Here is a 12,636-nt window from a genome sequence, read left to right on the forward strand (position 1 = left end):
ATATGTATATGTATATGTATATGTTGTATATGTTATATGTGTAAAAGTATTGAATGAATGATGAACAGTCGTGGACAATCCGACTCTAAAGTGTTTTTGGAAACAAACAGACGCTGCCCAACTACTCCCTTTATTGCCAATCAATCAATCAATCGATCAACTATCTATAGGTATCCTTGAATATCTTCTGTATAGTATCCTTGTGCTTTGATTTCCAATCCAAAAAGTGCTCCGATGTGATTGGTTGTCTACTACTGCTACTGCTACTGCTACTACTACTAGTTGGTGCATAACATATTGATACTATATAACGTGATACAACATTGTCATAGCTATCATGACTACTGTTCTCAACACTCTTGAGTAGTGATGACATCATTGTATCGATCCTCCAAATGGCCAAGCCATCATTCATCTCGAGCATGGCAGTCAATGCTGGATACACCTGCTGCAGACATCCATTGGCAGACAACTTGATCATTATGTCCTTCAGTGTGCTGGACAGATGCATAGTGATCGTTGTGTTGTTCCAGCATAGATGTATCAACATCTGCTTGATGATATCACTACTTCCACTCTCACGTGTCAGTGCCACAATGAAACTCCTTGATAATACTGCCATCATAGTGCTGTCGGTCATCGTGAATGTAGTCGTCCTGCTGGTCGTCGGGAAACATGGGGAGGTGGACCGTTCACATTGTGGATCGCTAATGACGTGAAGTGTTGGCTTGACAGTATCCTTCTCGATGATCGGGTAGTTGGTCAATTGAGTCGGTGTGATGCTGTGTTGTTGAGCTGGCTGACAACATCTGATCATGAAGCAAATGAACTCCACCATGGACGTATTGTAGTCTTGTGAACTGTTGTTGATACTGTTGAGTATTGATGAAGATGTTGAGTTCATCGCTGCTGGTGAACCCTTGTTGTTGCTGTTGCTGTTGTTACTGTTGAGCGGAGTTGCAGTACGAGGAGCGCCAAAGACTGATGAGCCCCTTGTATACTCGATATAGTTCCTAATCGATTTGGATATGATACCTCTTTGTAACAGGTATTCCCTCTGTTTGGTGAAGTAGGTCATTAGTATGATGGACCATGTGTTCAATGGACAGGTATACTACATACCACCTTGTCGTTTGAAGTGACTATTCTAAGCAGCATGGAGAACAACTGACTGACTACACGCTTGGGATAGTCCATTGTCAGCTTGGACAACTTGACCAATGCATTGAGTAGGTCAACGATTGAGGATGTTGGTGTGCTATGATCGTTCTCAGACTCTCTGAGCTCAATGGCAAATGATATGATGTCAGAGAATGCCTGTCTGGTCCTCTCAAAGTGACAGCCTAACAGAACACTCTTTAGACAATTGGCATCGTTGGCCAGATGCTGGATGAACCAATCAGTGCCTTTGATACTCTCTCTCATCAGTCGCTTGAGATGATAGGCCCAAACATCCATCAAGTCCTTGTCCTTGGAATGTGAATATATGTCACAGAGATATCGTGTTGTCAACTTGATGCTGGACAGGATGGACACTGGATTGATTGATTGATTGCCATGTTAGATGGTATGTCCTTGTTTGGTTTTGTCTGGATCTACTTACACTCGGACTCGGTAGAGTGGATGGTATTGGACAATAGAGTAGGCTTCAAAGGCTCGAATGATGGACTTGCTTTGAGATTGACCAAATCCCAAACGAAGCCTCCAAAGTCAGGGTCAAAGAGATACTTCTCCAAGATGAACGATCTGTTCTCCTTCAAGACAGTCTCCAACACACTGCTCGCAATCTCCTTTCTTAGATCCTTGATAATTGGAGGAGGGTGTTCTGTGGACGTGGGAGGACTGCCACCATTGGACTTGGAGCTCTGTAGTCGCTTGTAAAAGAGCATGTAGGCGTTTCCAGACTTGGCACGACGCACACCAACAAACCTATTCTGAGCCTTGTCAAACTCGCGGACCTCGTCAAAGCCACCAAAGCAGTCTTGGTTCAATCTACGCATGTCATATGGCTGCACATAAGTGTCGTTCAATTCGAACCAGTTGTTCTGATCGTCCTTGACCAATGTGATGTAGTGGCCAGAGTCGGCTGTGCCCATGTGCAGCACTATACCATTCAACTCATAGAGGTAGTCGTCCTGGGGACCTTGCAACTTGATGCCAAGCTCCTTAGCATCCACACAATCCCTTGTGAATGGTGCCATATCGATTTGTTGTGGGAACTCGCAATAGTCATTCAACTTGATGTTCCTCATGTTCTCCAACTTGGTTTGTGATGCGATGGATGTCAGTAAGGATGGTGCTGGAGGATGGTGCTTATAATGTTACTTACATCAAACTCGAATCGCTTCAGATGGAGTATCAGTGTGTTGGGCAACTCCTCGATGAGACATCTCCTGCTGATCTCGACATGTTGATTACATGACTCGCACTTGTAGTCCTTGACAGACTCCTCTTGAATGAACAGCTCTAATGAGTCAAGCACTGACTTCTTGTTCTTGACCTCGAGTGAGATGCAGTAGAATGGCTCTTCGCGATGTGATCGATGCGAACAACTACGAGGCATGAACTGATTGGTGAACAGGCCGCCAAAGGACTCCTTGAGTATATACTTGTGATCTGGTGTCTGTGTCTTGAGCGACTGCTCCATCTGATCCAAGAATAGATGGAAGAATTCGTAGGCATCCATTTGAACGCCCAGGTTGATTGGTGTGCCGTCATAGTTGGTCAGTGACTTGCAAAAGTTGATGCCATCATAGTAGCGCTTGGCGCTCTCCTGGAGGTATATAAACAATTGTTGTGTTTGATGTAGAACGTTGGGCTTCGGTGGGTTTGGTTGTGGCTGTAGTGGTTGTTGTTGTTCTGTGGGCTGTTGTTGGGACTCAGGGACTGGTGCTGGTTCAGATGGTTTTGGCTCTGGAATGTCGATGGAAAGAAGACTCTGTCTGAGACCTGTGGAATGAAATATTTGTTGGAGAACAGAGTTCATGTAGCAGGTCGTACCCTGGTTCTTGAGACCAACATAGTTGAGATTGGACTTCTCGCGATCTGCAGGATTGTAGCACCAGTCGTTCGTGGGTGTCATGCGATCCAGTTCAGAGATGATCAGTGAATCCACCAATAAATAGCTTGCATGATCATAGACGGCCAACTCTCTGATGAGTCGATAGCATGCCAGACGCGATTCCTTGGTCTTGCACAATGGTGGTTGGACATTGGTCACATTGTTGTTGTCTACAATGTTGTTACTGCTAATGATGTTGCCCTGAGTCGATTGTACTGATGGTGTCTTGAATAGACAGCTCTCAAAGAGGTAGGCCAGTAGAAGTTCCTCATTACATTGAGACTTGAGGGAAGGCCTCCTTCGCACAAGATTCCTAATGACATTAAGTGTTCCAACTAGAATGTGATCCTTGTTTGGCGAACCAGCAGTCTCTCGAATGGGCATTTGGAACAGCTGGTTGAGAAGATCATGCAACAATGATTTGAGGAATTGAAGATTGCTTGACTCCTTTGATTGGTTCTTTGATGGACGAGATTGCGATGACTGTGCAGGATAACCAATGTTGAGTAGTTGAGACAACAGACTAAAGAATGGCTCTGCAGTGTGATGGTACTGATGGATCGATGGCAAGAATGAGAGTAGACGTAAGAGGAAGAACAATGCTCGCTCAGCCCTGTCATCCTCGGTGGCATCATGTGAGACAAGGTCAATAATAAGCTGTGATGCTTTGGTCTGGATATGAAGATGCTGGCAGTCCAGTATCAATGCTTGGAGCCATGACGTCCATTCCTTGCGTTGATTGGATGGATTCATATCAAACTGCAACGGTCTGTTGTTGATCAGTGCCATATTCAATATACTCATGCCATAGTGATACAATGAGTTGAAGTCATGAGAAGCATACTCATTGGCCATATGCTTCTGATAGTCATTCACTGAAGTGATCAACATTGAGAACAATCGTTGGATGAACATTGGTGACTCTAGTACCTCCTTGGCTTCACGTCTAAACACTCTGCTGACAGTTGGTGACCTGTTATCACTAGATTGAATGATTGCCAAAGTATAGATGTTCTTGAGAAGGAGTGAGAGCAACTTGAGTGATCCCTTGCTGGATAGGCCTCGGTGTAGTGGAACATCTTTGAGTATTTGGTGTAGGCAGATGACTGCACCCCTCTGGACGAAGCGATGTTTCATCTCCTCCAGAGGGAACAAGTGGTTTTGAATGAGTGAGCGATGACCATTGGACTTAACCAATGAACCAACGCCACTGTCCACACTGTTGCCATTAAATGTACAATCGGTTGTACCTTCAAACAATGTATCCAGTACCTTGAGATAATAAATAGTCTTGAATATCGAGTTGGTCGGTATCAATGATTCTGTAAAGTGATCGATGTATGTATAAGGTGTTAGTATGATTGGTCGTGCGATGTGATGATGATGGGACATACCTTTAAAGTTCTTGAGCTCATTGAGAACTTTGGCATAGATTGGAAGATCACAAAGAACGTTCCAAGCGTTCTCTGCAATCTCGTTGTCAAAGTCGAGTAGGTTGAATATTTGCTCAAAGTACACTGGCTTGGATATGAGTATTGCCATTGTGTTGTTGCTCTCTGTTCTAGACTTGCCTACCAGTACTCCTGATAGCTTGGACTTGCTCAAAGCATCCTGTTGTTGAGATTGCTGTGGTTTCCTCAGCTGGAGGTCACCAAGCAGACCCACTCCACCGAGCTGGAACTGTAAAGTCTCCAACACGACGGTGGCCACTGGTGTGTCATCGAGTAGGTCCACATACTCGCCCTCTTCCAACGCCATAAAGTCCTCCTCAGTCTTTAGGGCGGACTTCCTCTCCTTCTCCTTTGGCCGATTGTCGCCGATCCTAAAGATGACGGGACAGAACTGGCCACCACCAGAGTCGATGATCTTGAATGTGTCGAGACTGCTGTCATCGTCCTTTAGCTCCTTGTCTGCGTGGAATGCCCTGAGCGATCGTACTGATGGTCTGGGATTGCCATAAAGCAAGGCCACTCTCCTTTTGAGCATGCGTAGAGTGTCTGTTCCTGTGAGGTCATTGACAGAGTGGCTGTCTCCGCGATCCAGTCTGACCATGATAAATATTTGCTTGTCCTTTGATGATGCTGGAGCGGAGTTGCTTGTAAGACTGGCCTGTTGTCTGGACATCTCACTCAGCCTCATGATCTCACTGTTGGTAAACGACTTGATCATGAGCAATGCCCTGCAGATTCGATTGATCGATGACGTCCTGGACTTTGACACCTGTTGAGCCTTCTCAATGTATACCATGCAAACCTTGATATACTCCTCCTTGAACTTGCTCGATTTGTCTCCACTTTGGTAAAGCGTGCGCAGAGTGTCGATGGCACGATCGCTGACGTCAATGTTTGTTGAGTCCAATGCAACGTTCCAGAGCTGTACAATGCCGAGCAGGTCGAGGCTGACCATCGAATAGTCGCTGGGTGTGTAGTCAGCCTGTTGTGCCGGATCAAGGAACGATGCTGCTGGTACATTGGGCGCAAGGATTGAGCTAGATGTTGGCTTGGTGACCTTGGTCGGTGTGCTCGTCCATTGAACAAACAGATCGCCTCCAATGAACTGTGATGTCTGAGTACGTCTAAGCTTGTTGCTCTTCTCATTGACAAAGAAGAAGTATCGCTCATACAGACAGTATGACGACAAGGGCATGCCACTCCAGTCGAGAAGGGACATCTTCTCTGTGAACAGATGGTGTACCACCTGCTCGGGGAATGCAATGCGCTCCTTGCCTTGAAGACGTGTGTTCTTGAACCATGCAAAGCAGATGTCACGCTCTTCCTGTGTCACTGCGCCATTGACCAGTGCTACCCAAAGAATGTTGGCCTGGGCCACAGTGAGCATCAATGATGACTGCGGCAGTGCATACTCGAGGAACTCGAGTCGTGCTTGGGTCTGTTGGAGATGAGGGAAGTTGCCATAGAATACACATTGGTTGAGCGCATCGGATGAGGTGTCGACAGCCAGATTCACAGTATCGCGCAAGCATGTGCCAACGACACTCTTGTAGTGCGTCAGTTCTTTGAAGAAGAGGTCGAGGAGTCCATGCTTTGACTCCAACGACTCGAAGAGTGATCGTTTCTTGGGAAACAGCTCGACAATGTTGACAATGAGTGTCAGTGATTGAAAGACCGATTGGAAATGCTTGATGTTCTCAATGGCCAGGTCTAGATACACTGTGCGCAGACTGGCATACTCGGGTGTGCCAAGGAGTAGTACGATCAGACTGTTGGCGCGCAGACACAGTGCCTGGGTTGTGCGGATGCCAGTGGCTTGGTCTGTATCCTGCATCAGCCTCCAGAATAGATCGACTCCGTAGTTGGGTGTCTGCTGGTTGGCTGCAGGCTCCTCCTGGTGGCGCTGTGATATCAATGAAAAGTTATATACAAATTGGAGCAGGTCATTGTCAAACTCGACCGGCTTCAATAGAGATACCGTTGTTGCTATGCATTTGTACAGTTGGCTCACTTGCTCCAGTGGTATATATTGTATCAACTCGAGCAGTGCGTTGTATGTTGTGTTGCGAACGGACTCGTGTTTGCCCTATGTGTGTACATGATTCGGTTAGTTTGGTTCAATGTGTATCTAGTGAGGGCACTTACAAGTGACGATGTCCAGAGTGATTCAAGATGAGCTATTTGAAGCTTGCCATGTTGGGATAGGAATATCATGACGGGTAGGCCATGTCTAATAATGTCGGGTCGATCAGATATGCTACAGAGGTGCTCGACGATCTCATTCTTTAAGATCCAACCGAGCAGTAATTGTTGATCAATGTGAATATTGCCTTGTGATGATGTTCCAGTGCCTGTGCTTTGCATACCGCCACCAATAGTATGCTTGTTGATTGGAGATGATGATGATGGTGGTGATGTAGATAAACTATGTGTGATATAACTGTTCTCCAATGGCGATTGAGGCTTTCGAGGCAGCTTGGACTTCTTGCCCAGGAACCCAGCCAATCCCTTGGACACCTGCTGATCATTCTTGACGATGCTATACTTGGTGGATCGCTTGATGTATCGCAAGCCTCGCAGCTTCTTCTCGAGGTTGGTGCTTTGGAAGCACCAGAGTGCATTGCTCAGCTCAAACTCGTGCATTGTGCGAACGATGTCGTTCTGTGGCATGGCAGTGCCCATGATGATTTGGAGTGTGCTGCAGATCTCTTTGTAGGCCTCCTTGTCGTTGCCATTCAACTCATCGAATACAATCTCCACAAGACTGGCCAGCACAGTGTCTTTGAGTTTGGGAACGAATTGATGAAGATAAGGTAAGTTCATCGAGTCCTTGAGATGGAACATCGCCTTGACAATTGGTTTCAGCTTTGGCAATGGTACCAGTTTGGTAGTGATGCCATCCAGCACCACCTGAAAGAAGTCTCTCTCCTCCAATGACATCAGATTCCTATAATAGAACTTTGAGTAAACTGATTCCTGTCTCTGTTTGTGTGATCGATCGTGGATTGATGGTTGGTGTTCACTTCTGGCATCTAGTCAACTCCATGGACATGGACAATGTACATACCTTGAAGAACAATGATTGCTTGGGTGTGGCGTTATCGGATGGTTCGAGGAGGAATGTATCATACTTGGCAGTTGTGTAGAAGGTGTGCGAACAGTTGAATATACGCGCCAATGCAGTCCATATGTCGACATTGTCCATTGATATACAATCGATGGTCGTATTGATATACTGATGGCTGAAAACCAATATTGCTAGTTTCAACTCTTGTGTTGGGCTACAAAGAGTAGTGTTGTTGTTGTGTCAATGAAAGGCATGATAGATAGACAGACAGACAGACAAGCTTACTATTTGAAATTGAACACTGTCAATGCGTATCTTGGCAACCAGTTGAGCAGTAGTAACTCCTTGTCAGAGGACAGTCTCTTTGCAGAGAGATCCTCCATCATGGCTATGATACCATTCATGGCCTTTTGTGGTGAACCAGACTCCAGATCTCTTTGAAATGCTAGGTATTCCGCATTGACTGATGTCTGTTGTTGTTGTTGTTGTTGTTGTTGTTGTTGCTGACTTGATGAAGTGGATTGAATTGAGGGTGAAGCTCCATCAGCTGTCTTTGATCCTTGAGTGGACTCTTGTGCCGTCACTGTTTGATTGTCATCATCAATTGATTGCTTCGTAGTATCGTCTTGACTCTCATTTTGTTGAGTAAGTTGAGTTGTTTGGCCAACATCGCTGTTGCTGTTGCTGTTGCTATTGCTGTTGCTGCAATTATCTTCATCTCCAATTGACGATAATGTTGTTGATGTTGTTGATTGATTGGACTCCATGATGGCACTGATTGATACAGGTGGTTCGACCAACAGTATTGTTGGTGAATGAGAGTCACTAGAGTCCATCCAATACTTTGACCAAAGATATTGAAATGGTGAACACCTCTCTTCTGAACCTTCTCGATCGAGTATGTCGCTCCCTCTCGAGAGAACTAGTCAATCTGTCTATAATAATATATAATATAATATAATATATACAATACTACAATACAATAAAGTAGAGTTATATTAACTGTAATGTTTACTTGTGAACACTAAGATGATGATGTGAGTAGTGGGAATTGAAACCAAGAAGTTTCATCTTAGAAGTCCAGGTGGGCGGTCAGCACCATCATCCAACCAATCCTGGTCATTGATTGACAAACCACACACATTCAATCAGGTCAATCATGTCAATCAGTCAGTAGATTAGAGAATGGAGTCTAACCATTCCTCTAATGATTTATTGTTACCACCCTCACTACTACTACTATTGTTGTTGTTGTTGTCGCTTGAAGTGGTTACTGCAGACTGACTGGAAGTTGTTTGTGAAGTTGGTTGTGGTACAGATGTGGATTGAGCCACTGTGGATGATGGAGTTGGTGTCGGTGTTGGTGTCGGTGTTGTTGTTGTAGACTTGGTACTACTGCTGCCGCTACTGCTTGGTTGCTGTTTCTGTTGTTGTGAATGGACATTGATGTGTTTGTTTGATTTCCTTGATATTGATGCTACAGCATTGACTTTGTCCAACTCTACACCTCTCTATCAGTTGTTAATGTCACAATATGAATGTCAGTACTCAGTACTACTATCTTAAACAACACACCAGGTCTATCTGATACATACAAAGTAATCAGTGTCAATCATCAATCTGTCTGGAACACTGAATGACAGTAGTAATCTCTCGATCTCTGCCAGATTGATCATCTCTGCCGCTGCTGCCACTGGTACGCTCTCCTGTACCTCATCATCATCATACTTTGGAATGAAGTCAACTACATATTATGACATATTCGAATTAGTAACTGAATCAAGTTGAATGTCATTGAATAGTATATATACTTACTTGAAGCATCGAGAAGTTCCTGCATGTTCAGTCCAGCCATTTGCTGGTCCAACCTATCAAGCTCTTTGATATCAGTTGTCTCTTGTTGAAGTATTCTCTTGCTGTACTTTGATCTCTCTCTGCGCTGTGTTGTAGTGTTTCCCTCCTCCTTGTTGTCATTATCATCCTCATCATCATCGTCTGAGTCTCCGCCGTATTGCTCGATACGCTGTTCTTTATTGATATCATCCTGTCTCTTCTTCTCCTTGGCAGCAGCCTCCTGTTTCTTATACTTCCCCTTTGAAGTATGTTTATCAACATGCTTTGAAGCACGATGCAGTCCCCTAGCCAGGGACTTTGAGTTCACAGGTTCATCAGACATTACTATCTCTTCTCTCTCTTCTCTGTTTATGAATATGTATTAATAGATCAATGATGTGAACTAAACTTTGAATTTGTGAAGATTGGTCGAAGGTCAAACACGCCTGGACATGTAGTTGGTTGTTGTCAACACTGTCATCACCATCAACTTTGGAGTTGTGATGATGAACATTTATTGCATTGATTGACAATATGGAGGAGGTACCCCAAATGTACTTCTATATTGTTGTTACTTATATATCTATAAACATGTATGTTGTTGATTGATTGATTGATGGATATTAGTCTAGTTAATGTTTCATTGACTTTGTCGTTGTCTATGTTGTTGTTGTTGTTGGTGTTGTGGATATTGATGATGTCTATGTTTATCTTCCATGTGTAGGAAGCTGTTGAGCTTTGATCCTTCTCTCGCCACTGACTCCAGTACCCTAATAATAAATGAAACAGCAACAACATCAATGATGTCAGGTTAGTAATCTTGAACATACTCGATTGATTGAATGATAATGAAGTGACTTACGTTTACCCAAGGATGTGCCAGACATTGCTCAATTGTATATCTTCTCTCTGGATTCCTTTCGATGAGATGTGAAACGAGGTCCTTGGCCTCGTCCGATACCTCAAAGCCCTTTGGCCATCCATAGTCTACATTTCTGATCTTCTCATATAGCACAGCATTGTTCTTGTCCCAGAATGGGAAACATCCTGTTAGTCTGTTATATATTGAGTTGTCGTCAGTTGTTAGTTCATCATTATCATCGACCATTGTCATTAATATACATACAATACATAGGTAATGACACCGACACTCCATAGATCACAAGCCTTATCGTATGGCTTGCACTCTAGGACCTCGGGAGCAACGTATTCTGGTGAGCCGCAGCAGGTCTCTAGACGATCGCCCTCACCAAATATCTTGGACAGACCAAAGTCTGCCACTCTAATATCATCTCCATCTTCGCCAGCACACAACAAGTTCTGTGGCTTCAGATCTCTGTGTGCAATGCCATTGGCATGCAAATGTCCAACGGCTGATACTATCTGTTTAACAATCTTGGCGGCATCCTGCTCCGAGTACTCTCCTCTCTGTACAATCTTTTCAAACAGTTCTCCACCAGTGACCCTACGAGATAGTGGACATGTCGAGTGTCAGTGTCAGTGTCAGCGTGTCAAAGATAGTGATACTACTATCACGATCACGATCACGATCAACTTACAATTCAAGAATCAGATGTAGTTGCTTCTTTGTCTCGTAGACCTCGTATAGTTTCAGTATGTTTGGATGGTCACCAACCTTCTTCATGATCTCTATCTCTCGTCTCAGCAGCTTGTTCTTGATGAACTTGGTGTTGATGCTCTTGACGGCGACACGCTCACCAGTGACCTGATGAGTGGCCACTCTGACCACAGAGAATGCACCTCTTCCAATCTCGTCGCCCATAACATAAGGTCCATTCAAGTCGATCTCATCATCACTGTGCTCCTCCTCGTCCGATGGTAATTCCATTTCGTCGTCTGAAGTCTCCATCTTGTCCATATCCATATCTCTTATCTTTTATATTATATATATATATTTGTCGTGTTGTTGTTGTTACAGGGAGTTGTTATGTATGTATGATTGATTACTGAAAGTACTAGTTTCGTCCTATGATGTTATTGTTTTTGATTCAATGTTATGATCGATAAGAATAAGAAAGAATAAGAATATTAGAAGATGAAGAATAGAAGGTATATATATATCTGATTGTTAATATATATATTTATGTTAACACAATAACAACAAAAATACCAACTCCAACAACTAAACATCAAACAAAAACATGTGATTGAGAGAGCGTGTCTGTGGGTTAGTGTGATTGTTTGTTTGTTTGAGTGTGTGATTGATTGCAGACAACGAGTGGGGGGTTGTGAAAGATGGGCAGTTGAGTCTTCTCWCATTATTGATGGGGTTGTTATTTGACATCATACCCTTTTGTTATCTCTCTCTATCTAGAATTAGTAGTATTAATGAACAATGATTTACTTTATGTCATTGATTCAATCATTCAATCATTCAATAATTCAATCAATCATTCATTGGTCGTTTACGAGGTGTTTTGCTAAAAGGAGTTTGATGAGCACGACGACCAAAGTAGTGTCTTTAAATAGGAACTTTTGGAGTGAGTGGGTTTGAAGGCCTGTTGGCGGATTCGGGTGATTGTGTCCAAGAGATCGATTCCGGAACACACAGGAGGTCATTAGAATGGTCGATGAGCTCATCGTCATCAGACAACCAACCATGCACAACACCAAACAAAACCAGTGATCGTGATCAGATTACCTGTCCAATCTTCTAATCTTGGGTTGGGTCGTAGTACTTAAGGGGGTGGGGGAGGAAAGAAGATAAGACTGATCGGATTGTGTCTTCTCGTTGTGTTGTYCATTGGGTAACTCTGGTTGACCAACACCATAACATAGGACACGGACATAGTTGGATAATAAACAACAAGTAGTAATAGTGTTGTGGATACAAAAAGGAGGCTTTATTGCAATATATACTAGTTGTTTGTCAACTAGTTTATAACAATTGTTTGTGTTGTTGTTGTTGTTGTTGTTAATGTTGGTGATGGAGGAGATGTTGATATCATATCATTTTTGGTTTGATGTTGTAATGTCATTGTCGTTGTTGTTGTTGGATTCAATGAAGTTTACTGTCTTCTTGACAACCAGCCCAAGAAAGCAAGGAGAAGGACGATGAACATAGCGATACCAATCAACAGGGCGATGGTGTCACCAGCGTTCCAGTTACCAGCAGCAACGCTGGAGACGAATGTAGCGAGCAGTCCTGACAAGAGAATTTGATTGTTGTTCATTCTAAAGTAAAGTTGATTGTGTTTTGTTTG

General features: G+C 43.7%; 4 protein-coding genes across 4 annotated transcripts; all 4 read right to left on the bottom strand.

Annotated features, from left to right (window-relative positions):
- Positions 1 to 160: 160 nt before the first annotated feature.
- On the bottom strand, positions 161 to 8,415 carry SAMD00019534_088940 (hypothetical protein; the record flags this gene model as incomplete). Its single annotated transcript, XM_012895783.1, has 8 exons — positions 161 to 1,057; positions 1,123 to 1,535; positions 1,604 to 2,261; positions 2,330 to 4,383; positions 4,456 to 6,598; positions 6,658 to 7,494; positions 7,580 to 7,793; positions 7,865 to 8,415. 8 exons carry the CDS (start codon positions 8,413 to 8,415, stop codon positions 161 to 163), a joined length of 7,767 nt encoding a protein of 2,588 aa, XP_012751237.1.
- A 342-nt stretch (positions 8,416 to 8,757) lies between these two features.
- Positions 8,758 to 9,755, bottom strand: SAMD00019534_088950 (hypothetical protein; the record flags this gene model as incomplete). Its single annotated transcript, XM_012895784.1, has 3 exons — positions 8,758 to 9,090; positions 9,175 to 9,323; positions 9,395 to 9,755. The coding sequence occupies 3 exons, from the start codon at positions 9,753 to 9,755 to the stop codon at positions 8,758 to 8,760; spliced, it is 843 nt and encodes a 280-aa protein (XP_012751238.1).
- A 289-nt stretch (positions 9,756 to 10,044) lies between these two features.
- SAMD00019534_088960 (hypothetical protein) lies at positions 10,045 to 11,297 on the bottom strand (the record flags this gene model as incomplete). Its single annotated transcript, XM_012895785.1, has 4 exons — positions 10,045 to 10,071; positions 10,275 to 10,467; positions 10,539 to 10,877; positions 10,972 to 11,297. 4 exons carry the CDS (start codon positions 11,295 to 11,297, stop codon positions 10,045 to 10,047), a joined length of 885 nt encoding a protein of 294 aa, XP_012751239.1.
- A 1,144-nt stretch (positions 11,298 to 12,441) lies between these two features.
- On the bottom strand, positions 12,442 to 12,606 carry SAMD00019534_088970 (hypothetical protein; the record flags this gene model as incomplete). Its single annotated transcript, XM_012895786.1, has 1 exon — positions 12,442 to 12,606. One exon carries the CDS (start codon positions 12,604 to 12,606, stop codon positions 12,442 to 12,444), a length of 165 nt encoding a protein of 54 aa, XP_012751240.1.
- Positions 12,607 to 12,636: the final 30 nt, after the last annotated feature.

Source organism: Acytostelium subglobosum (genome assembly GCF_000787575.1).
Source record: "Acytostelium subglobosum LB1 DNA, scaffold: scaffold20, whole genome shotgun sequence".
In the NCBI taxonomy this organism is placed as follows: domain Eukaryota; phylum Evosea; class Eumycetozoa; order Acytosteliales; family Acytosteliaceae; genus Acytostelium; species Acytostelium subglobosum.